The sequence below is a fragment of the Limanda limanda genome, chromosome 1, assembly GCF_963576545.1.
Source record: "Limanda limanda chromosome 1, fLimLim1.1, whole genome shotgun sequence".
Lineage (NCBI taxonomy): Eukaryota > Metazoa > Chordata > Actinopteri > Pleuronectiformes > Pleuronectidae > Limanda > Limanda limanda.
In genome coordinates, this window is record NC_083636.1 from 28491834 (window position 1) to 28518812 (window position 26979).

At 42.5% G+C, this 26979-nt stretch overlaps 1 protein-coding gene across 4 annotated transcripts in view; it reads right to left on the minus strand.

Annotated features, from left to right (window-relative positions):
- Positions 1-26979, minus strand: part of dab2ipb (DAB2 interacting protein b) — a 139145-nt gene that overhangs the window by 62720 nt on the left and 49446 nt on the right. For all 4 annotated transcript variants that reach the window (XM_061071419.1, XM_061071411.1, XM_061071427.1 and 1 more), the window contains exon 3: positions 19696-19814. In XM_061071419.1, coding sequence (XP_060927402.1) covers positions 19696-19814 — 119 coding nt within the window. The remainder of the gene's footprint in view (positions 1-19695; positions 19815-26979) is intronic.

The following is a 26979-nucleotide window of genomic DNA, read 5'->3' on the forward strand; positions in this document are numbered from 1 at the left end:
TATGACACCGCCTTGGTACCACTATTGACAAAAAGATGTGAATAGGAGCTGGAGCTGGGTGTAAGTGAAGCCATCAATGCAATTAAGTGTGGGGTGTATTAGGGATAAGCAATTACATAATATCAATAGTTATCAACAGCAAAATAACAACGGTTCAATAACATTATGACTCCATCTAATGATCCCAGAAATACTCAGTAACTGCAGGTCACTTTTACAGTTTCAGGAAGAAAATCGACATAAGCCTAAAATAGACATTTCTGCAGTTTAACTTTTGATATTTCTGTAATGTAAAATATTGTAAGATGCAAACAATTTTCCAAACCACAGTGTGCTCTAAACCCTTTGAATGGATCATATGAAAAAAAATAGATGCAGTGTTTTTGGATAGACAGGATGAGAGTGCAGTGTGATTGCAGGGAGCTATTTGAGAGAGTTAGCTGAAGCACAATGAAAAGCTGAATGTCTGACCCAGACACAATCCAGCTCATGATGACAGCACTCAGAGAACACAGCCTCTATTTTTTTTTTTTTAAGGGATACTGAGATCTGTCTGGCGCCATCTCATCTCTCCTCCAATCCAGTGCTTGTCCCTTCATTTACAATTCCCAGTGTAGTGGGAATGCAACGCAGTGCAACGACAGCCATCAGTAAAGAATGCAACGGTCTGCATCGCACTAAGGGAATCCGTCTAATACATTGTGACTGATTCTAGTCAGTGGCAAAAAGAGTTATTTTGCACCGGTCCTCTTGTGTTTTGTGCGTGAGAATGACAGCAAGTGGCGTGTGACTGTGAACCGAGATGCACCTCTGACTTTCGGGGGCAACCCGACGCTTGTGCTCCGAGGGGAACAGACAGCTCGACACCTTGGTACTGCAATGTTTATTTCTAACCAGGTCAGACTGCAACAAACAGAGCTGCGCTGCTGTTATGATCCAAATGGCATTGCCTCTCTTCTCTTTAATTCAGCTTGAGACATTTCAGATAAATATCGTTAACAGCGCATACAAAAATGTGTTTAGTAAAGAGAATGACATAAAACAGGTATTGCATCCGTATTATTACATGAAATGCAGAAGATCTACTATTTAGACTCGTATAATGTTCATAACAATCGCTAGAACATAAGTTAAAGCTACTAAATCCATTTCAGTCAGGTCACTCCTCTGTCGGAGCCTTCAGGTGGATGGGGGGGGGGGGGTGTGTGGAAGGGCTGAATTGATGGGCAGTGTTACCGACGCAGGGCAGCAGAGACAGTGACAAGCAAAGGACCAAATCTTTGCTGTATAAATAAACAGCCAAATTGGGAGTGTGTTTATGATAGTTGTGGAGAGTGTGGCATGTCCCATGATTAGAATAGTGAAGCTCAAGCTGGCTGAACTAACTCGCAAGCATCGCTCCATTTACGGCAAGGATCACTAAGAGGTAGACTGTGGTACCGATCCGGACTCGGACGCCAGCCTATCTGGGTCCGGGATTATAACCATTAAATCATTTTGACAAGGGCTTTTTTTTTTTTTTTTTACAGGCAAAGCTTTTCTAGCCTTTGTGGCACTAATTTAGCTGCTCAGGAAACTCACAGAGCAATTGCATCAGTGCTGTCACATGAGTTGATCACAACACTCAGCCAATCAAATATGTGAATTACAATAAGCGTTCAAATCAATGTCGGTGGGCGCACCCGATCAGAGGAGATAACAGACAGTGAGAAGTGACTCAGAGAAAAGTAAGAAAAGTATCTTGACTCTACTTTACTAACAAAAAGAAGGCTACTTTTTTTTGCAGTTTCACTGCTTATTATTTATTTTCTATGATGAATCCCTTTATATTAAGATACATATTTTCCAAACAGGCTTTCGGTCTTGTATTCAATTTTGTACTTCACTTGAAAAAAGACAATTTTTTTGTCATACAGTATTAACTTATGATCCCAATAAGTTTCAATGTGAAAACTGAAAATAAATATTTAAATATCAATACTTTATCTTTGATTTGTCAGTTGTTGGCTACACATAGAGGTTGATAACAACTAATATTTCAATATATAATCTTCATAAATCTAGTTAGACATTATGTTGGTCCAGACCTTTGCTTAAGGATGTTTTCTGTATCTGGAACTCCCTGAATTTTGATTTAATTTCCCTGATTTAAAAAAAAATTTGAAAATAAAATGTCATTAGACTGAAAGAATAAAACAAAGAACGAATTATACAAATATGCAGAAGATGATGAATACAGAGGGGAAATCAATAACAGAAGTTTTTAGAAGGGATTGTGTTTCCTGTCTGTCATTGTATTTACTTTTAACAACAGATATCACTGTTCTCGAGCCTCAGCACAGACACTGTCTGACCTTGGCGAGGCAGCGTCTGGAGAAGCAAGAGAAGGATAATGAAGAACACCAGGATCCCTGAAACCAAGTCTGAGGTGTTCTATTACCCCAAGGTTTATTCACACACTTTTTAATAATACATTCCATTATTTATTATTTATAATATTTTAAAATAGAAGCAAAAGCACTTTAGGAAGTTGAGAAAAAAATTGTAAAATTGTTGATGCAGTCATAGAGATTGATGTAAGAAGGCAGGTCACCAGACAATGGATTGAAATGAGTTTTGTGCTTAAGAGGTTTCCAGTGATACAGCATCGCAGACACGACAGGAAGGCCATTCCACAAGACTAAAACATCAGGGATACATAAGTAACTGAAGTCTTGTGAACACAGGTTGTGCACTGGCTGGTATATGATGTTATACAGTCCGACAGGGCGTCAGATGATTCCTTTATCTTTGCACAAACAATTGGCTGCACGGTAAAGTCAAGAGCGTTTAGGAAGGCCAGGCTGTTTGTATTAGGTGCTGAGGATAGAGGCCAGATGTGACTTGGATCAGTCGATGCAAAGTCAGGAGGGCCGTTGGACGCGGAGCCAGCTCGTCTGTTATACGCAATTTAGCAATCCAATTCACTGCTGGCTCACGTCCCCAGAAACAGAAGCACGGATGATGCTGATCAAGCTGCAGAAATCTAAAAAGAGGCTGCCTGTTTTAAATTTTCTGAACATAATGGATAGGCAGATGGTGACTGGAAATGCAAAAAGAAAATCCTCCCCTGCTCCAAATCATGGGACCTGTTAAAGGAAGGATGCAGTGAGGATTCGTCTTGCCAAGCCCAAATATCCCCGATATGAATGCTGCCACAGTTTGGATCAGTGGATGGAGCAAAGGTATAGAGGTCCTGTCAATCATGACGCTTCAGCACCCACTACAATGGCACCCAGGAGACAGTATATATTCACTAGATCCAGACATATCACTGACAGCCTCGAGAAAATATTATTTGACATGTACTTTATTTAACTTTGACATTTTAGTTTGGTCCACGTCACATCCACTAACACGGGGGAGGTGGGGTTCACGACCTATTTACTGCAGCCAGCCACCGGGGAGCAACTGAGATTCTTTGGCACATACACATTCTATGGATCATTATCAGCTGATCGTGATGGCGAGCTATATAGTAAGGGCATTTTAGCAGATATTTGACCAATCTGGGAAGTAAATCCTTACCAAGAAATTTCTTCACAATTGTGTTTAGGAAGGTGTGTAATATCATGTCTTAAAATGTTGAAATTCAACTCCCGTGGGAAACCTCCTAAAAAATTGCTCAAAGTTGGGGTACCTGTAACCGATTTTTGAAAAATCGAAAATGTTAAATTTGGCTTTAAGTAACTTGTGAGGGGTCAAACTAGGGGTTTTCCTGATTCTGAGTTGATTGCAAGCATTAGTTTTTCACCAAAACCACTCCTTAGTGCAAAAACAGCCACCCCCACTTTTCCCACTCACTGCATTTTCAGCCATTATTCATGAATAAAGGGTTCCAAACCCCCCCCCCCGCCTCCCCAAAAACAATAAAAAAAAAAAATAAAAAATAACCCAGTTAATACCATGAAAAATTCTATCTTTTTTCTATTTGTCTAAAGCAATAGCCTCATAGAAAGGTAATAATTGTCAGGGCAGCATTAGTTTTTCACCAAAACTGCTCCTTAGTGGAAAAACAGACATTTAAATTTGAAAAGTAGCGTTATTCGTTTATTTCAGTATCTTGCATAATACTGATCCACTCTGCCACACGCTTCATGTGTCAATGTCTGAGTCTTCTCCAAACTGAACATCATCATGAACACAATTCTTGCACGTAATGCCTTTGCAAACTCCACATGCCGAGATACACTTGACACCATTCTTTTTGCAGCTGCACCGGCGGTCGCTGCAATCTCCATTGCAATTGCAGACTGTGAACTGAAGAAGCTCTTCAGGAGCCATGGGGTCTAGTGTTGGAACTGGCTCATATCCCTGAACACCTAGTGTCCACCCGTAGTCACTAGGGTCCAAAAACATGCTCTTAAGAAGGATCCAGTCCCGGGTTTGTATATTTTTTTTATTTGACCTTTATTTAACCAGGAAAGTCCCATTGAGATTAAAAACCTCTTTTTCGAGGGAGTCCTGGCCAAAAGGCAGCAACAAATAACATATGTACACTCACAATTTTACACTCACAACATATAAACAGAAATTAAAATGACAAAAAACAGTTACAAATAAATTAAAATTCATAAAAAACATCTGCAAGTAAAAGAAGTGGTCTGAAATGATCTCATCGTAGATTTAAAAGCGTTCAAAGAAATCATTTCGGTTAATTTAAAATCTTTTTGCAGCCAGTTCCATGTGGTGGGAGCAGAGTGGACGAATGCCCTTTTTCCTGATTCAGTGCGGGCCAATGGAACTAACAAAAGCATCTGATTGTTTGAGCGCAGACTGTAAGAAGCAACACTTTTCTGTGTGATTAAATTACAAATATATGATGGCAGTAGCCCAAGCATGGCCTTATAAATAAAAGTGCACCAATGTCCCAGCCTCCTGGTGGACAAAGAGGGCCAACCCACTCGAGAATACAATTCACAGTGATGGGTCTGGGCTCTACAGTTAGTGATAAACCTCAGAGAAGCATGGTAAACAGCATCAATCTTACATAGACATTTAGCTGAGGCATTCATATAAATCAAATCTCCATAATCTAAACTGGATAAGAACGTTGCAGTGACAAGCCGCTTTTTCACCTCAAAAGAGAAACAAAATTTGTGCCTGAAGAAGAAGCCCAATTTAAGTTTCAATTTCTTCACAAGATTGTCAATGTGGGGTTTGAAGGAAAGGGAATCATCAATCAAGACACCAAGATATTTATAGATATGAACCACCTCTATGACATTTCCCTCAAGAGTGGACACATGTGGGGACAGTTTGAGGTACTTTCTTAGAGTTTGAAAACAACATTTGTTTAGTTTTTTCAGTGTTGAGGACTAATTTTAGTTGCAGGAGTGTGTGCTGGACTGCATCAAAAGCTTTCTGCAGAGATTCAACAGCTCTAGCAGGAGTTGATCCAAAACAGTAAATAATTGTGTCATCTGCATAAAAATGCATGTTAGCATCTGACACGTTTTTTTCCCAAATCATTAATATACATAATGAACAAGAGGGGTCCTAATATTGAACCCTGTGGCACGCCCTTGTGGACACTCACAAATTCAGAACACAGACCATCATATTTAATACACTGAGTCCTGTCACTCAAATAATCTGTGAACCAGGAAACTACATGATTTGACAAACCCAAGCAAAAAAGCCTATGCTTTAAAACAGCATGGTCCACAGTGTCAAAAGCCTTTGACAGATCAATAAAAAGTGAAGCACAGTGCTGCTTATTATCAAGAGCAACTAATATATCATTGATCACTTTTGTAGCTGCAGTGATGGTACTGTGTTTTTTCCTGAAGCCTGATTGCAGTTGTGAGAGAAGATCATTAAATGTTAGAAACTCTTTTAACTGATCACACACAAGAGATTCAAGAATTTTTGACAAGGCACACAGATTTGATATTGGCCTGTAGTTGGTTAAAGCTGCTGGATCACCTCCTTTTAATAAGGGGGTAACAAAAGCTGACTTCCATACAGATGGAATTTTTTTGTTTTCATTTGAGAGATTAAAAAGGATTGTAAGAGGCTGTGCTACAAAATCAGCTGCTATTTTTAAAAAGTAGGGCTCTATTGAATCAGGTCCAGGGGATTTTCTGCTAGCCAACGTTTTGAGGGCCTATATGCAAGGAGAGAGTGCTGTGCAGCTGCACCCTCTGTTGGAGACAGGGTTAGGTTAGGGTTAGGGTTAAAACTTTTAAAGGTTTCCTTGTAAGCAGGCAAAGTTTCGAGTTGCTTCATGAGTTGACAGTACAGCCGTGCCCCCTTGGCGTATTGGTGATGCCCCGCAGCTGCAAAGATGTCTAGCATCCTGGTGACAATGCAGGACAGGTGCCCATTGTGGTCTGCAAGCCATTCAGTTCTGATGAAGATCTTGATGACATCTACCATGTAGTGGTACTGCACCCAGAGTGCAGGCGTTCTTCCTCCTTTGGCAAGTCTTTTAAAGATTTCTTCAAACCCCTGTTCAAACACTATAACAACTGGATCTGTGTGTCTGGCTCCCATTTTCCCATCAGCTACCTTCTCCATCAAGGTCCTCATTTCACCAAGCTCCTCCTCAGTGAAGGCATGTTTCATGATGTGCTGATAGATGGCTGCATCAATTAGGAGGTGAGCACGGATTGCCTTGTCAAAACATCCTCCATCCAGGATGTGGTTGGCTGTCGTACTCCCTGGATAGATCAGCTGGATCAGCTCTAGTAGTCCAGAATCCTCCATGATATTACCCAAGGATCCAAGTTAGGACTTCAGCAGGTGAAATCCACCCAACCGTGGAATGATGGGTAGATTTGCCTGGTTTATGATGTCCACAGCTTTGAGCCAGATTAGGAGATTGAACGTCACTATAGTGACTTTGTCTTCAGAGAGCCGCATGCACTCTTTGAGAGCGGTGAAGATGGTGTTGTGGTCATTAGGGTCACCTTCGATCAGCGTGCTCTGCCTCGCATCATCTGCATGGATACGTTTCATCCAGCCATTCCAGTTGGACTGTGATAAATCAGGATCCTGTGCTTTGATCACCCACCCTGCTGCCCAGAGTGTATCGCCCGGAGTGAGGAGTGGCTGGTCTTGTGTTACAAAGGAGGAGAGCTCAGCGATGGGAAGAAATGTGATGGTGTTTATTCCAGTCTGTTTTCTGTTGGTGAATGGAAGAATCTTCACTTCTTGCAGTGGCTTGCAGACCACAATGGGCACCAGGATGCTAGACATCTTTGCAGCTGCGGGGACTCACCAATACGCCAAGGGGGCACGGCTATACTGTCAACTCATGAAGCAACTCGAAACTTTGCCTGCTTACAAGGAAACCTTTAAAAGTTTTAACCCTAACCCTAACCTAACCCTAACCCTGTCTCCAACAGAGGGTGCAGCTGCACAGCACTCTGCAAGATACTGAAATAAACGAATAACGCTACTTTTTAAAAATTCAAATGTCTGTTTTTCCACAAGGGAGCAGTTTTGGTGAAAAACTAATGCTGCCCTGACAATTATTACCTTTCCATAAGGCTATTGCTTTAGACCAGGGGTCTTTAACGTTTTTCAGGCCAAGGACCCCCAAACAGATGGAGAGATGGAGCAGGGACCCCCTACTATATATATTGTATAAAATTGTGTTTTATATTAAATTGGGCCTAGTGCCATGTTCAACATAACTACCCTGATATTGTGCATTCAATACTAAGCTATTCAAATAATACACAGGAACATATATTCATGTTTTTAATTTTAACATGTGCAAGGTACAGGGTGGCCATGCCACTGCCATTTATAAACATACAGTGGGTACGGAAAGTATTCAGACCCCTTTACATTTTTCACTCTGTTTCATTGCAGCCATTTGCTAAAATCAAAAAAGTTCATTTTATTTCTCATCAATTTACACTCAGCACCCCATCTTGACAGAAAAAACGGGTCATGAGCCATGAGTCTTCTTGGAAATGATGCAACAAGTTTTTCACACCTGGATTTGGGGATCCTCTGCCAATCTTCGTTGCAGATCCTCTCCAGTTCCGTCAGGTTGGATGGTGAACGTTGGTGGACAGCCATTTTCAGGTCTCTCCAGAGATGCTCAATTGGGTTTAGGTCAGGGCTCTGGCTGGGCCAGTCAAGAAAGGTCACAGAGTTGTTCCGAAGCCACTCCTTTGTTATTTTAGCTGTCTGCTTAGGGTCATTGCCTTGTTGGGAGGTGAACCTTCGGCCCAGTCTGAGGGCCAGAGCACTCTGGAGGAGGTTTTCTTCCAGGATATCTCTTTACTTGGCCTCATTCATCTTTCCTTCAATTGCAACCAGTCGTCCTGTCCCTGCAGCTGAAAAACACCCCCATAGCATGATGCTGCCACCACCATGTTTCACTGTTGGGATTGTATTGGGCAGGTGATGAGCAGTGCCTGGTTTTCTCCACACATACCGCTTAGAATTAACACCAACAAGTTGAAACTTGGTCTCATCAGATCAGAGAATCTTATTTCTCATAATCTGGGAGTCCATGTGTTTTTTGGCAAACTCTATTCGGGCTTTCATATGTCTTGCACTGAGGAGAGGCTTCCGTCGGGCCATTCTGCCATAAAGCCCCGACTGGTGGAGGGCTGCAGTGATAGTTGACTTTGTGGAACTTTCTCCCATCTCCCTACTGCATCTCTGGAGCTCAGCCACAGTGATCTTTGGGTTCTTCTTTACCGCTCTCACCAAGGCTCTTCTCCCACGATTGCTCAGTTTGGCTGGACAGCCATGCCTAGGAAGAGTTCTGGTCGTCCCAAACTTCTTCCATTTAAGGATTATGTAAGGACTGTACTCTTAGGAACCTTGAGTGCTGCAGAAATTATTTTGTAGCCTTGGCCAGATTTGTGCCTTGCCACAATTCTGTCTGTCTCTTTGGGCAGTTCCTTCGACCTCATGATTCTCATTTGCTCTGACATGCACTGTGAGCTGTAAGGTCTTATATAGACAGGTGTGTGCCTTTCCTAATTAAGTCCAATCAGTTTAATTAAACCCAGCTGGACTCCAATGAAGGAGTAGAACCATCTCAAGGAGGATCAGAAGAAATGGACAGCATGTGAGTTAAATATGAGTGTCACAGCAAAGGGTCTGAATTCTTATGACCATGTGATATTTCAGTTTTTCATTTTAATAAATTAGCAAAAATTTCTACTTTTCTGTTTTTTTTCAGTCAAGATGGGGTGCTGAGTGTACATTATTGAGAAAGAAAATGAACTTTTTTGATTTTTGCAAATTGCTGCAATGCCACAAAGAGTGAAATATTTAAAGGGGTCTGAATACTTTCCGTTCCCACTGTACATCTTGCATACAACACTGAGCTATTCAAGTAATTCACAGATTCATGTTTTTATTTTTAACATACATGTAGAAGAGACAGTGAATCCTCAACCTATCTGTGCATGGCACACATACTCCCACATTAGTGAGATGTCGGACCCTGATGGGTAGCAAACAACTTATCTAATCTTGGATGGATGGAGGTTGTTAGGCAGAGGGTCAAATCAGCCTCACAATATGTTGGATGCATGTTAATGTGTATTGAAAGACATTTAAATTCGTGAAAAAAAAAAAAAAATTATTAATTTTTTAAAAAATTGTCTAATCAACCAAAGATTTTGCGACCCCCCTGCAGTACCTCCGCGGACCCCCTAGGGGTCGCGGACCCCCTGTTGAAGACCTCTGCTTTAGACGAATAGAAAAAAGATAGAATTTTTCATGGTGTTAACTGGGTTATTTTTATTTTTTATTGTTTTTGGGGAGGCGGGGGGTTTGGAACCCTTTATTCGTGAATAATGGCTGAAAATGCAGTGAGTGGGAAAAGTGGGGGTGGCTGTTTTTGCACTAAGGAGTGGTTTTGGTGAAAAACTAATGCTTGCAATCAACTCAGAATCATGAAAAACCCCTAGTTTGACCCCTCACAAGTTACTTAAAGCCAAATTTAACATTTTCAATTTTTCAAAAATCGGTTACAGGTACCCCAACTTTGAGCAATTTTTTAGGAGGTTTCCCACGGGAGTTGAATTTCAACATTTTAAGACATGATATTACACACCTTCCTAAACACAATTGTGAAGAAATTTCTTGGTAAGGATTTACTTCCCAGATTTTCATATGTTGCCCTCACTAATACGGTGAAGTCTACTCTTTAACTCCACACACACACACACACACACACATACATACATACACACACAAACCGAGTGAATCAGGGTAATAAGTGGTAAAGTGGCAAAGAGGCCTGTTAGTGAAGGGAAAGTGGTGAAAAGGCATCTAGAGTCATCACCATGGTAATTGAGTGCCTCTGTGATAGTCATTGAGCATCTGGACTGTCATTCACTCAACTCTTTTACATATGCACTTGATTTTTTTCGATATATGCAATTTTATCGACGTCCTTTCCAAACGCTTTTATATCTCTGGACAAAAAGTTTTATTTTCCCTTTTATAATTCATTTAATAGTCTGTGTGTGACTCTTGTCAATCATTTTAACTCAATCCCTATAGATTCGATATTCTTTTAATTCAATCCCGAACATTCGCCAGGGAATATTTGCAGTTTCTAATATTTATAACACTGCTGCGTGATAAATAAATGAAAAGTCTGTGACCGTAGTAGATTAAAGAGAGGGATGTTTGAATAAATGAGAGTTTGCATGTGTACTGAGCGCTTCTTTAAAGGGATGCGCAGGGTGCTGCTTTGATGGGGCCCTCGGTATTCCTGTCACGCTCGAGGCCCTATCCATTACAGCTCATTACCCGGGGAGCGAATGAAAGAGACGAGAGCCTCTGGCCGCGCGTGCCCGCTCGCACAGAGGGGCCCAGCAGGGTTAACCATCAACTACACCACCGAACCCCACCAGCTGGGCAGGTGTCAACAACACTCGGACCGCCCTGAGGAAGGATTCGGCTCCAAATTACACAGAGAGGAAAGTGATCACAGGGGTGTTATGTAACACATCGAAACTAATGTCCGACATTGGTCTAATAAAGTACAGTGTGAAAATCATGCTCACATTCTGCCCCATTCACTGTGAAGATGAGCTACATTTTCCGTAAAGGAAGAAAATAATAAGCTGAAAATAACTTGCTGAGAAGTGAAGCCAAAGATGTTTGGAGTATATGTGCACATAAGCTCAATTTGAAAAAGAACAGGGGATTCTTTTCTTTGTTTTTTGATGGTACAATTTAAGTTTGCCTTAATTATATATCAAACTTTATTGCAGCATATAATAATTTAAAGCAGCAGGAGTTTCACAGTGGTTCTCAGCTGTACTCTCCAATTTGTAGTTAATGTTTTCGGATAGAATGATTATACTGTATTTATTTTTATTTAAAAAAAAAGGGAAAAAAGGCAGTTGACTAAATAAGAGATAAAGCAGTAACACTGACTAAAGTATTGACTGACTAAACAGTATAAATAAAATCATAAATGTTTCCAGGTGCTTATAGACATTTTCCTCTGAAACTAATTCAAAAGCAAAGATGTTTTTCCTATTTTGACCCTCAGACTTTCACAAGCATCCACTTTTCCAGTACATGAGAGGATCGTTGAGTGTACGATGATGGTCTATTTTCTGAGTGTTTGAACCCAAGCAGTATCTGAAATGAGCCTCGTTCAGAACACTGAGTAGAGAGTAGCCTCAATTGGGATCGCTGCAGTTGAAGACCAATTGCGTACTTTCGACCCTGAGCATCCTCGGACAGACTATCCCAGAATCCATTGTGATTTTGTAACTGTTTTTCAAAGCGATAATAGCGGCGGGATGTGATGTGCAACGCTTAAGCTTTCAAATGTAAGTATCAGGCTTCAACTCAACCGGACAGCTAACGGTGTGCCTGTTAAAAACCACAGGGGCGACTAAAACTTGCTTGACGTGTTAACCTTTAGCTACGTTGCTACGCGACAGCGGTGAGGTGGCACCTCTATGGGTGGCACAAGCTGGTGACACAAATAGCGGGAATCATCCGTAGAACCGGCCATCTCATCAGGGTTCGGCCTTCCCACTCTACTCAGCCCATGAAGGCTGTGTCCTCAGCTGCTTTATCTAAGGTAATGCACCTCTTTGAGGGTCTAAACCGTCGATGCCCATTGACAGAACTAGTTTGGACTTTTTCACAAAAACACTCTTCTGCCTGTGTGCTACAATCGCAAAACGGAAGAGCCATCTCTGTCCTTGAGGCAAATGAAGAGCACTCTGTTTATGAAAACAAAGGCTGACACATTACCTTTTTCTTTCTCAAATTAAAAAAAAAACAAAACACCCAACTCTGCCTGAGCACCACAACAACCCCACATCACTCTTGAATTAATAAAATGCTCATTAGGAGATATAGAAACAGAGACAGATGAGGCTATGAAGTCGTGTAATCATGACCAAATTAGAGGCATTAGATGAGATGTTATTGATGGCTTCATTGAATGTGCACGGGATGCAGCTCAATAACGCACAGTCGTAAGTGGAACCTGCTCTGTGCGACACATTAATACCCTGAGAGCTCTGATCCATCTTCACCAAATAATGCTGATACATTGCAAATGAGATGGAGTGAGGAGAGATGCCAAAAGAGGAGGAGGAGGAGGATGCGCTCTTCCTCGGCCTAATTATACTGCAGCAACGAGCATAATGAAAGAACTGCTGTTGTGTTTCTCCAGACGAGCAACAAAAAAAAAACAGACATTTGATTGTTGTCACTATTCAGTACGATGCCTCTCTGGACAGCGTACACACATACACATATACTGTGTGTGTGTGGATCTGGGACATTTTGAATCAGCTTTTGCAAGACAGGGACTCGGAGATGTGAAATATGTTTTCAAATGCAGTCTATGGTATGAATTAGCGAATGAATGAATTAAGTGAAGACATAATGAACCAATTAGAAAGAAAAGAAAGATTGCGTCTGTATGTGTGCATGATTGCGTGTTGTAGGGGGTGTTGCATGGCCCTCAGCTTTAGAGGAGTGGGACTGAAATAAGGAGCACGAGGAGCTAGTAAAGGAGACATTTTCCCCAAAAGAGAGAGAGATAATATAAATGGGTCTGGAGCAAGCAAATAATGACAAATGTGAAAGAGACAAGAGTCAAGGAAGAGAAACGCTGGGGCTGTTGCACAAAATGATGCAGCGAGGGCAGGGAGAGGAGAGGAGGGGTTTCGGGGGGGCGAGTCTCTGAGCACTCGACTGGGCTTAATGTAGCGTAAATCCACCAGTGAACTGCGGCTCCAAACAACAGCTCCTAACATAACTGAGAGATGCAGATAAGAGGACAAACGTGACAAATGATAGTGGAGCAGGAATGCACCGGAGAGAGAGAGAGAGAGAGAGACGGATGAAATAAACACACCCAGAGCGAGAGGAGAGTCAAACAGAAACAGAGGCAGGGACTAAGAAGGGTTAATGGACTTTGGGATTGACTGTCAGTGAATGAGGACGTGAGGAGGGGGAGAAACAAGGCAGAAGAAGGGGGGGAGCAATAGAAAAAGGTTGGATATTACAGTCTGACCACCTGGGGAATGTTTAGAGAATTTAATAACTCTAAATGTCATCACTTTATTGGATTTATGTATGGATGTCTCTCTGTCTCTCTTTCCGTCTTTCTTTCGCACAAACACATGCACACGCAAGCACACACACACACACACACACACACACACACACACACACACACACACACACACACACACACACACACACACACACACACACACACACACACACACACACACACACACACACACACACACACACACACACACACACACACACACACACACACACACACACAATCTAACCCCTACCTGCAACAATTACCATGGCACCCATTGCTGCAGCTTTGGAGAGATGACAGGGAGGTTTGTATGAAGAGCTCTTGAATTCGGTTACAGGCAGTGAAGGCTTCTTAAAACACACACGCTGGTGCCTCACTGACTTATATGGTCTCAGAAAACTTTACATAAGAACTGTCAATACAAGGGAAGACAACACAGAGTTCATGGAACTCATACTCAAGACCACGGTGAGGGAAGATATCCTTGTGAGCGCTTTCCATGATCAACACCGATCGTTACTTAAAGTAAAGGCTACTTTCACCCAAAATGGCCAGCCTTACAGAATAAGCCATAAAGATAATGGATAGACGGATGCAGTTTTATTCGTAAACAAAGACTAATAATATAAGTCCTAACAGGTCATGGCTGATGTTTTATTTACTCTCTCAGAACCATAGGTCAGGCTAAATCTGGACATTCTATTATGTCCACCCATTATCCTCCCTGGGCCTCTCCAACTATCAGAGGTGGAGTTTATATTTCAAAGGTGGGCCACACACACTAAGGGAAAGCATAAATCCTCAAAAGAGCTTTGGCTTTAACTATGATTGATATGTCCCTTTCATGTCTAAAAAAATGCTTATAATAGAAAATAGTCACTACATTGACTTACATCATAGCGGGAGACGTGCAGAATAAAACCACATTACAGATATGGGAAGTTCTCTAATAGGCCCCGGATATCTCTCCTGCACCTCAAAGCAATATGAATATTAAAATATGTGTTTCTTATAAAACTAGAGCCTGGAGGAAAACACGCAGCAAATTAAGGATAATTTTCCTGCACAAGAATCATGATTGATTCGTCCAATACTGCCTTCTGAAAAAAAGCGTGTGTGTGTGGGGGGGGGGGCATATCCTCTGTGCATCCCTGTAATTACGCCCCTGACGGACATATATCTCCCAGCGTGCAGTATAATGCTCCCTGCAATGCAAACATAATTGAAGAATATGCTGAGCAGATTGTCTGAGACGTGCGAGACAGAGGGAGCGGGACGAGAAATACTGATGTAACAAATCTGTTCAGCCATTTTATCCATCTGCTGATATTCAGAGAGCTGAAGTCTGAGAGTGACGGCAAAAAAGGCTTCCTGCTGTGTTACTGAAGCAGCCGTTCCATAAAGACGCACGAGTCACCGGTGCCCACAGTGCTGAGAGCTGCAGTAAATCAGGCAGGCGCAGACACACACTCACACACACACAAAAACCCACAGAGATATGCATACAAGGAGACATAATCACAAACCATCAGTTACATCAAACTACTCCTGTAGCAACTGAATCCAGACAAACAAGTGTTCCCATGATCCCACACTGAGGGACTGGATGGACAGGAAGATGGAGCGTGGCAACTGTGCTAATAGGATATAGGACGTAGGTATCTATGTCTGTGTGCTTGAGTGTGCGTGTGTAAGTGTGTGTGTGCTTTCAAGGAAGCTGGCGCAGGGTATGACAGTATGTAGTGTGTGTGTTTGTCTGTCTGTGAGGGCGAGAAAGAGAGAGATACTGAGTGTGTATGTGTGTGGACACAAACACACACAGAAAACACACAGGCACACAAAGCCAAAACTTTTCTTTCTTGGACGATGCTATGGAGAAGACAGCAGCAGAGAAAAAAGAGGATGAGAAACAGCACTGAATATTACATACTACTGGATTATTCAAGTGTGCTTGCCAACACACTTCACTGCTCTATTGGCACACAGAGATGCTTCTTTGCATGTTGCCGCCACCAATTGGCAATCAGTGGAATTGGGTGGGAGCACCGGTGGGAATGAGCAACGGTGTGTATGATACAAAGAAAAAAACGGGACTCCACTAGTAAAAACATCAAACACAAGAGACTGGCAAAGACAAGACACGTCTTCTTTATCTTGATTAATTAATTTGTATCTGAAAAAACTTCCATTGGAAAAACATCTGCCAACTGCTTTTGGAAAAACATTACAATAAGATGGCAAAGTGCACTGTGTAACCAACGCACTGGGCTGTTGCTAAAGAAACTAAAAGCCCACACGTTTCGACCCACGGTGATATTCATCAGTGTGTCCGGTCAAGGTCAGAGTTGATCAGATGAGAGGAGCAGAAACCAGTGAGAGTCAGATTACCTCCGATACAAGAAAAACACACAGAGCAGATGAGAACAACAAGACACAGGACGGAGGACATTATCAGGTCAGCACACAGAACAATGACAGACCACTGCACAGAGACACTTGGGTATATTGAAACAAACACATAGTATAGCCTACATTTGTCAGAATGGTGTCTTTGCAACTGCAGAGTCCTGATTGTCTAAACTGAAATGTATAAATAAAGGTCTCTTAAAGCCAACCAAAGGGCTTAAAACAATGTGTTGTGTATTTGTGAGTCTATTAACTGCCGACTAGTATTATTTTTATTTTATTTTTGCCAACCTCAATAGCTAAATACTCGACACACAAACCAAGCCCATTGGATGTTCTTTGATGATGAATTAGCCTCAAGGGGCAACGGCCAATATTGTGGGGCTTCCAATGTAGTAATTAGATATCGGGGCCATGACTGTCTATCGTTCGCCACATAAGTCAAACTTTTCTCCAAACTAACCAGCAATCTTGTTGAAGATGTACTACGTCTAAAAAACATTTTGGCTAATCTCTACTAACATCTATCTGTGTATGAATGCAAATCAATTAAGCAAATGGCATTTCAGTCACTCTGCAGGCCACCAAAGCCTGTGTTTGATTAAACTAAAACAGAAACCAGGAGTATTCCGGTCTCAAAATCGTATCGCAGATTTTACATATTCACAAGAACAGAATCTGTTAATAGAGATTACTCATCCCACAGCTGCATCCATGCAACTGTTGGTAGTGTCCTTCAGCTGAACGTTCTGTTCATCAGTATCTTTTAAGCAGGAAAGTTCACGGTGATTCCACCAACTGAAATGTGTACAGTGGATAGAGTACAGCTCGGGCCAAAATGTTCTATTCAAACCCGGCCGAGCCAGAGAGAAAACTAACCGAGGGATCAAGGAGCTAGCCCACACTAACCTTACCTGACCTGCACCAAAAAAAACCATGCACACTGGACTACAATTACCTAATATAAGCCTCAACTGCCACAATAAAAGCTTAAATTGATGTTACCCTGAAAATATGATGCAAATATAATGTAATCACTGTTTTTTGTGTGTGCAGTGTTGCTGTGCATGCCCACGCATCGCTGTGTTTCTGCTTTGCTATGTAGATAAGGAGAGTACAGTTAGTGTCCAGCCTCGGATTAACACAGATGAATATTTCATGTTGGACGTCCAGCTGCTCCCCATCTGCAGGTCTCCCTCCTGAGACCACCTGAGGCTACGAGGCCTAACAATGTCATCACAGCAAACACACACACACACACACACACACTGACTATCGACACGTAACACACGATGCTGCGCAAAACAAATACGATTATGAAACTGAGATACATGCAACTTTTATTCCTGTACAGCGAGATACAACAGCGGTCAGCGCTCGAGCTGTTAAGCGCTCCACTGCGTCTTTCATATTCAAGGCTGAACATCTGCACACCGGGGGAGTGTTCGGGGTATAGGATTCCTTCCCTTCTCCCTTCATCTCTACTTTGTCTCATCGTGTCTCTTTTTTTTCACCTTTCTCTCCCTCTGCCAGTTCCCCTGCCCGTCTTCTTCTTCTGCTGTGTCTCCTGCCCCGTGGGGAGACTGCTCCCAGGCTGCCAGGGAGCGTCACCGACTCCCGCTCTCAGCACATTACTCTGCATCCTTTTCATGCTTTCTCACTTGTTTTCGCACACACAAGCACACACAGAATGATATCTATGGCGTTTCTCTCTTCCTCTTCTGCATGTGTATGTATGGAGATCATTAAATACGAGTCAGGTAGTGCATTTGTAAATGAGGTGTGTGTGTGTATGTGTGTTAAACCAGGTGAGATAAGCCGCCCCCTGGACATTCCAATTTCCTGTCCGATATTTGCCGTCTTCCCGGAGCACTTTATCGAATAGAAAAACATAAATGCTGATAGCTTAGGAAACCGTTCTGCTGTTTGAAAAATAGAGAAACTGAGGGCTGAAATTGGAGAGTGATGAGTTGGAAATGGACAGAAAGAGGTGAAGCTGGAATGATCGAAGTGATAAAACATTTTTTTAAATGGGCAAGACAATGAGAAAAGACAGCGGGACGAAGAGGAGCTATGAGCTCATTTTGTACGACAGCAGAGTTCGCCATGTTCCACGCTAAACACTCGGTAGCGTTTTCTCTTGTGATAGTCTGACAGTGATGTTAATGCCTCATTAAGAGTAAGAAGAGAGGCACCGAAAAAAAAGCAGAACATCTCTTCAAATGCAGCTTCTCGTTAATTAAAACCACAGATGGACACCTTGGCTGTTCTCCAGATGTGCTACAAAGATAGGCACTGGGAATGATAGCTGTTAATCGCCCGTGTATGGAAACACGATAAAGAAAAAAAAGGAGTGAGCAGTCGGCGCGGTTACGGATCCACGCGGCCTGGTCTTGAATTCTAATTGACATCGTCAGGCGAGGGTCAATGTTTGCCAAGTGGCCGAATTTCTGAGGAAATTAGGAGACTCAATCAAAAATGGGCAATTATCACAGCCTGAAGCTAAACACTATGACGTGCCGTGAGCAGGAGACCCAACACAGATCTGTACTGTTTAGAGACTGAGGCAGTGGATGGAGAGGATTATAGGAGAGAGAGGTTGTTGTGCAGGAATGGTCGATTTAACAAAATAATTATCTGACGAGTGTTAGGGCCATTAAGAATAGCACAGATTTCTAGAATAGTCAAAATTTTGTGAGAAAAAAGTCGCAAGTTTATGAGAATAAAGAAACAGGGAAATTAAATGATCACAAAAACTCAAATATGATAATAATTATATTACATCTTTATTCATGAAATCTTTTTCTTCCCTTTAAGTGGCCCTGGTACTCCTTTGTAGGATAGATGGATGGATGGATGGATGGATGGATGGATGGATGGATGGATGGATGGATGGAGAAAATATTTCTATTTGGGTAAAGTATTTGTTATGTATTTGTGTTTCTATCTTGACCAGAAATAAAGGGATCAAGAATTGCATGTAAACAAAAGATCTAGTGAGATAAATCCACTATCCACTATAAGTCTAAATACTTATAATTCATAAAGCATGAAATTTTTGTAGCCACAGGCCTTGTATCTCAGGTCAATCACCAAAACAGCATTAGCTGGTATTTATTAATAGAGCAAAAATACCAACATGTTGCTTGTATATATTTATCATACATGCTGTACGTGGTGTGTTTAACTAAAACATCCAATCCAACTAAGGATCTTTTGGTTATCTGATTAGTTTCTGAAGGAATAACATGTGCTTGGTTAGAGAATCAGTTTTTAAGCGATTGGTTAGTAACATACAACAATCTAACCTGTTGAAATTTTCTACTTTTCCCTTCGAGGAAACATTCTATTCCGACCAGTATTTATATTAATTCTACTGCTTTGCCCAGATGGCGAGACAAAGCAAAAGATTCCTACTTGAGCATAAGTAGGTTACAACCTTGATATTGCAGAGACAAGCCGTGACAGAACAGAGGAGAGGAGACTCGTCATGTGTTTCTGAGAGAGAACGAGAGTAAAGAGCGAGACGCATTAGAAGTGACAGATTGGAGAGTCAGGATTTGCGGGTTTTCACAATATACTGACAACGCAACACAAAAACGTCAACAGTGACCTGAATAACCAGCCATCAGGAGGAGCGAGGCGCCGGAAGAGAAGGCGGCGGACAAACGCAGGAGCAAAACAAAGCTGCACCCCGGCAACCAGCGAACCCCTACCTGTCATTGTCGACGCTCCTGAAGCCGGGGAGGATGTGTCTGAAGCTGGAGTTGCGGTCGAGTTTGGGTTGACTCTTGGTGCGTTTTATCGAGCCCTTCAGCCGCCGGCTCAGAAACCCCTGATGGAGAGAGACAAAGACAGTCAATACAGCGCTGTCACTGCGAGGTGCAGCGGGGAGAGTCTCAGAGACGTCAATCACTGGCGCTCAACTTGGCAGCAGGACAGAATACATTAATACCAACATTTACCTGCCGATTTCCTAAATTTGCTGAGGGCCGAGGTCACGAGCAGTTAAAGGAGAAACAAATGGGTATAGATTTTTCATATCAGACTGAGAGCAATGTTCGCTAGAGAAGCCGGGACAAGGTCAGACGCATATTATTTCCTGAATACAAAACTTCTAGCAACATCAAGCACATTCACACACAGGACCATGACTAAAAGAGGATTCTCACAGAGCACAAGCAGAGGAAAAGCCGGCAGAAAAGACTTTTGGCACAATTACAGCGCTAATTGTGTCTGTATTTGTGACCTCTAAATACAGTGTTTTGTAATTATTTCCGCAAACTAATTCAGCGGATACACCCCTTTATTAGTTTGCTCATTTTCCTCCTTTGTCTGAGTCTGTGTGTTTACTCCTTCCCAACATCTGCAATCGCACTCCCCCAAGCACCTCGCCGTCGCCATGGCAACTGCCGGCTGGCAAAAGGAGCAAGAGCACATGAACAAAAATGAGATGGTGCAGGAATCTCAGGAAGCTGCAAGTTTATTTTAACCCCGGTCGTCTTGGCCATGCAGACGAAGAAGATCACAGAGGAGAGGAGCGAGAAGAGGAATGAGAACAGGATGACCACGGAACCAAAGTGGTAAAAGTTAACAGATAATCTACGGAGGGCAGCATGAAGAGGACAGAGCTTCATGAGTGAGCCAGTGTGCAGGAAAAGTAGTGAGTGGATAGCGAACAGGCTCAGGTGCAACTTTAATTTCAAGCAAACAACATGGCAGCTGATTCACAGCCTGAACAATAGACTAAAAAAGGCACAGTGCAGTCAAGGCACTCGTTTAACTCGAGTGACTTCAACCTTATGTCATTCTGTTACATAAATTTCACAAGACAGGTGACAGGCGACAAAAATGAGAACTCTTTCCGCCGTCGCCAGGCCATCATCAGACCTGTATAATTACCACCTACAGTGTGAATAGGTCGCCCCGGGCAACAATGGAGTAGGTTTAATTAGAGAGCGACTTCCAGACAGGCTGCGAGCTGATCACAGAGGAAGCTGCTGCCTCCTGACGAACGACGCCTGTCATTAGGAAAGCACTCCGAGCAGGGAACAAAGACGAGCTAATGGCGGTATATTCAAGCTCACGCCAATAACACTGTCGATCTTTCATTAGTGTGTGTGTGTGTGTGTGTGTGTGTGGGTGCGTGTGTGTGTGTGTGTGTCCAAAATCAATAGCTGTGTCCCAGTTTCACACTATATGCTAAACTGAAAACTGACATATACTCAGTTAATACTTAGTTTTCTCCCAAAGAAATCTTGATTTTTCAGAGTGTTGTTTATTTCCAATGCTGTTCCGCAATGCAATGCTCATAGGAAATCGAAGGAGCTATTTGCATCTGCTAAATATTACAGCAAATTTTATATGGTGTTGAGACAGCTCGGGCAAAATGTTGGAAAACAAGTACAAAATGAATAAATTAAGGCACCCTCCATCGATTCTGCACATGAAGTTCAGTTAACTAGACACGGGGACGACTCCTCAGCCTGTAGAAGCAGTTGTATGATTTTATCTCTGGCTCTTTGGGGAGTTTTCTAAAGTCTGTGAGTATAACTCAGTTAAGGCTTAGAGACGACGAACCTAAAACAGCGAGACTGTGTTTGAAAGAGTTTAAAAGCTGTGGGATTTTTTCTCCCAACAGAAAAGATCATAGACTGAGTATAAAGATGGAGGACATGAAAGTTTACCGAAAGTGAAGCCAAAACGTCTTGATCACCACCTGGTGGATGGCTGCAGTACAGGTCATAAACCTGGCCTCCTCTATGTTAGGGGATGGAACGAGGACCAAACTAAAAGGTCTAAGTAAACATTAAATAAGATGATTTGTGTCATTTTATGTAGTTTTTATTACAGTGATGTTTGTTCAAATGCTCATTTGTCAGGTAAGTTTGGTTTTAATCATTTTTTTATAAAAATGGGGTGAAATGTTATGTTTTTGTCACTTTAAATGTGACAAATAAAACTGATCATCGATCATTATCATCAGTGGCTACTGTCTACATACTAGATAATGATCAGATTTAGTCACTATATTTATTAGCTATTAAAAAAGACCTTCTAGTGACACGGCCCCTTTCTGAATCAAACTTTCATTTCACCCTTTAAACCCATTATTAACGCCACACATGTATATGAACGTTTTGGCATGAGGACAAATCAGCACAGGCTCCATTCTGAATAATGACAAATATGAGATGGCACTTGAAATGGGATTATTGTTCCTTTGACTCTATTTAGCACCACCTCAGATTACCTCCTTCAACAACATGACAAGAGAATTTATGGAGAGGCAAGATATTTTTAATGGAAACGATGGTGATGAAGTAGAACAATCACCCACGCCCAAACATATGCACAAACACTGGCACACACCTTTTCTCATTTCCGCATATCATCACTCACAATCCCCTCTAAATTCATCGTAATTCCTTGCCTCTTCCCTTTAGCCCCTCGAGAGTCTGTGTGCCTGCTGTTGTTGGCATATTCACAGCTCGCAAATTAAAATGCTTCCCAGCCACGGAAAGGCGTCCCTGTAGGCGAGGTGGACTGATGGCTGCTCTGTGTGTTTTTTACTTTTCTCCTTCCCCTGATGGATGGGGTCTAAAGGCTCTTATATACTTCTACATATCCGTTTCTCGGAGAGGTCTCAGCGGGGGACAAAGAGTCTTTTTGATTTTTACTTCTCCGACGACTATCCGTCTAAAAACAATTCCCCGCCAAACCCGTAGGTGGTGCAACGGAAGACGAGCTCAGAGAAGCCTACCCCATTTGGGAAGAAGAAGTCCACGTGTCTCTGTTTACATGTTAGCTTGCGTCCCACACACTGAACCATGGCAACTAACAGAACTAAATAAAGTGACACCCAGCGGGTCAAGATGCTGATGTAATCGTTTCTTAGCGCAGCGGTTCCCCGGTCTTGTTTCCGAACTGTGTTGCTGATTCCACAGCTTGAATCTGCTTGAGGCTACATGTAGCTAGAGGCTACACGGACCTAGCTAGCTCCCCCCAGCTTCCACACACAGTCAGCAGGGACTCCCGACACTAACTACTACTATCCAGTGTTTGCTTCTAACCTGACGTATTATAGAAACAGTGTCATGATAGAAGTGGAATTAAAGTCGTGACGGCGGGTTCTTGCACTGTTACCACCGCAGTTAGCATGGTGGCTAGCCTAGCCCGCTAGCCTAGCCTGCTGGCGCCGTTTTGAAAGCTCGTTATAACCGTATGTGACCGTACACACATGCCCTCAGTGCTCTAACGAGCCACCGTCAGCCGGACAACTCCGCTGGCTTAACACACACGTTACATTAATCGTAGAATCATAGTTGTGTTCGTGTTTGTTGCTACAAGTAAACAGAAAGTTTGAGGTCCGGAAATACGGAAATGACGTCATACGGAAATGATGTCGTTCGCGGACCAATCACAGCCAAGAGCGGTCCGTCGGGTCTCCAACATGAAGACGGATAGTTAGAAAAATCAGACGTGTACGAAAAGCTGTCCGAAGCACTCGGAGAGGGCGTTTCACGACGGATAGGGCGATCTTATCTGTCCGTAATAGAAAAAACGGAGAGGCATAAATTGGCCTTAAAGAGTGGGTGGAGGAAGAGACGAGAGAGCCAGAAAGGTACCCGGTCCCAGGCCTATAATTTCTCTGATTATACTGTATTTATTGTTCTCTTTTTCACCCGACAAGTGCAGGTGAAGAGAAATCATATCTGCCCGTCAATGCTCTTGCAGGGAGAAGGTCAGCAGATATGAACAGCCGATTTCCCCCCTTAAAGTCAGTCAGTAAGGATGATTGATGCCTGTATTAACACCAGATTAAACCCCAAAGGAGGCACGGCACGTTTTTGCATTTAATTTGGCTTTGGCACCGACTCATACAGGAAGAGCAACAGGAACAATAAGCGAGGAGACAAATAAAGAGAGAGACTGAGAGAGTGAGGACGGAAATAGAGGTGAGACCAGTTCCTGCCAGGGGAGGCGGGTGTGAGATAAAGGAGAAGGATAAATGGAAAAAGTGGGGCACAATGTGGAGGTGGCAGATAGAAACAAGCAGCAGAATAAAACAAAAAAAAACGAGGGGAAAAGGTTCCGCAAATGAGCAACGAGGACGCCGGAGGATCAGGGCTCAGCAGAGCATGGCCCCAGCTGCAGAGGGACTTCCTCCCTGTTGGTTTATATTCTGATCAGCTATCGTTACAGCAGATGTCATCGGTCGTTGCGAATCAGGAAAGTGACGGCTGACACACTCATGTACAGAGTTTGACATCTTGCTACTCCCATGTCTCGTTGTCAGCTCTTAAAAGCGACACAGCCGGTGATGCCGGCGCACACAATGGAAACTGACACCTAATGAGACGCCGTACATTATGTCATTGTTGTATTGTGTGTTAAAGAAATGTGTTAATTGACACATAGGAGAACTATAATTCCCCAGTGAAGCTTGATTGATAATACCTAATTCAATATCAATGCATGAATGAATAAAATCCATAAATATATGATTAGATGCCTCAATTAATTTCTGATATTGGTGTGTAAAAATAACTGAATTAGCTGCAACGTCTTTTACATTGCATGGTGCAAACATATACTCATATAAAGCAGCGTGACAAGGCTATTACAGCCAGCGCACAGGGGCCATAACAGTGTCACGTATTATGGTGAATATGAATGAGCGCTTTAATTATTCCACATTTCCACGGTTGACACCTAATTAGGAGGAAAGAGGGGATGGAACAAACTAAATCAACACGCATCCAGGTTTTCACAGACCCTATGACTGGTTGTGAAGGGACATTAATGATAGTGAAAATAACGTGTTGGTTCATATTTACTATGTTACCTTGTTTACAGTGCAGATGTGTTACCTCTGCGCGTGCATCTGTGTGTGTGTGCGTGTCTCCATAATAGCCTTGCATACTTGATCGTAATCCCGGCCTGTCGAAGCCTATTAAGTCAGAACAAGAGGACAGCTCAATTTTATCGCTGTGCTTTTTTCTCTTTTTTTAGATGTCTTTTTTTTTTCTCCATGAAATTAAAGCAAATGCTTGCAACAAGTTAATTCTATTCCCCTTGGCTTGGCAATTCCAGGCTTCCTTAATGGGGGGCTGATAGAATCCGTGCCTGGACAATCAGCAGGGTGTTCCCCGCTCCCATATCAAGCTCCCTTGTCCTCCTCGAGCACAAGCTGATGAAAACAAGAGACATACCTGTCCAATTAGACCCCCTGCTATTATCTGAGAATGAGGGGGAGGGTGGGGAGGGAAGAGTCAGGGGGAGATTGGATAAGGACCTAAGTCACTATTCAGAATCAATCCAGCCAGCTATAGTGCAGTCAGCGGGACGTGGACCTGACAGACATAGATAAGGTTTGTTTTTCGGCTCTTTAAATAAGCCCTGAAAAAGAGAAAGTAGTAAATAATAACTTTTATATTTAATGTTTGCAATCTTTTACTATTTTTGAATTGGTCATGGGAGATGAGGCTTTGCCGAGAGTTTAGCTTTCGTCCGTGACTGCTGGTGAGAAATTGTTTTTGAGAGGCACCAAAGGATGTGCTTTTGCATGCGCGAGTGTGTGTGCACGTGATATCAATTTGTGTGTGTGTGTGTGCAGACACTGAACCCAGTCTGCAAAGAACATGAGAGAAAAACATTTTGACAGATTTAGCTCAAGGCCTAGGAGGGGTACTTTAGATGTCACTGCAACTCTGTTTTACTGGAGGGAGAAGAGTGAGGGGAGGTTTGTCATGGCTAAACGCGGGAGATGCAGGAGGAGAGGAGGAGAAGAAGAATACGACCGACTGTCTACTCGTCTTCCTGTTTTCTTTCCAACACTTCTGTGTGCCAACAGGCGTGTATCCTGTCCCTCTCTCCATCCAACCTGATCTGCAAATTAAACCTTTTTAATCATATATAATTTGTTTACTAGTTTGTATTCCTGAGAAGTTGGTGAAAACTTAAGTTGGTGCAATAAAATCCCATGCCAGAAGGGGGCAGTGTAAGGAAAAGTGCAGGACAGGAGGCAAGTAAAGTGGTCATGTGATAGAGACAGGATGACTTTGCTGTAGTATCCCTCTCTCTCTTTCCTCCCTGAGGGTACAAGGAGCTGCTTAAAAGACACTTAATCAATATTTAGCCCTTCCATCTGACCCCTTCTGTCTCCTACAAGCTCCCTGATCTACTTTGCATTCCTACATCTTCCTCTCTCATACATTCCTGATCATATAAAAACTGTTCAGATAAAGGAGTCAAAATAGGAAAAATGTAGTCAAAAAAACTGAAAAGGTACTAAAACTAAAAGAAAGAAAGTGGTATAAATTATAAAAGGGCAGATCTAGTCAAGTAGGTCTCTGTGGAGGCATCGTAGTTTGGTGTAAGACTGAGCACTATCTTTTACTGAAACTCTGGCCATGTTCAGACCTGGTATTAAAGTCTGTCTGTCTTTAGAGATCCAAGTGTTCAGCCACATGAACGTCTGTTCACACAGGTGCTAAATGCATCCTGGAACTATATAATCTTTGACTCCTCTCACTTCCCCGCTCTACATGCAAATAGTCACAACAACTGTAATTTTTGTTTGCGGAGAACAATGATGTTGTTTTAACCCGGTTTGACTTTACATATGTATCTGATGACAACGTTTGTGCGTGTGTCGGTGTAGATAAAGAGAGCGAGCGTAGTCAGGAAGCACCGAATGAGGAAGGCTATGAAGGAGGATGTCATTATGTGGTGATCAGTGTTGATATTGTGGCGGTGGTCACGAACAAATGAGCGTGTGGACACTGAGAAGTGTGGACAATTTGTTTAAAATATAGCAGGTCAGAGACGTCAGCTGAGTGGGCGGTCCTTTATCATCCTTCACCGCAGTATATATATTTACAGCAATCGGACCGATAACTTTACACATCTGTCGTGTCCTCACCTCCACTCTGGGACATTATTTGGAAATAGAAGTTTGAAGGTGAACACAGTTATATATAAGTGGTCTCCAGTGC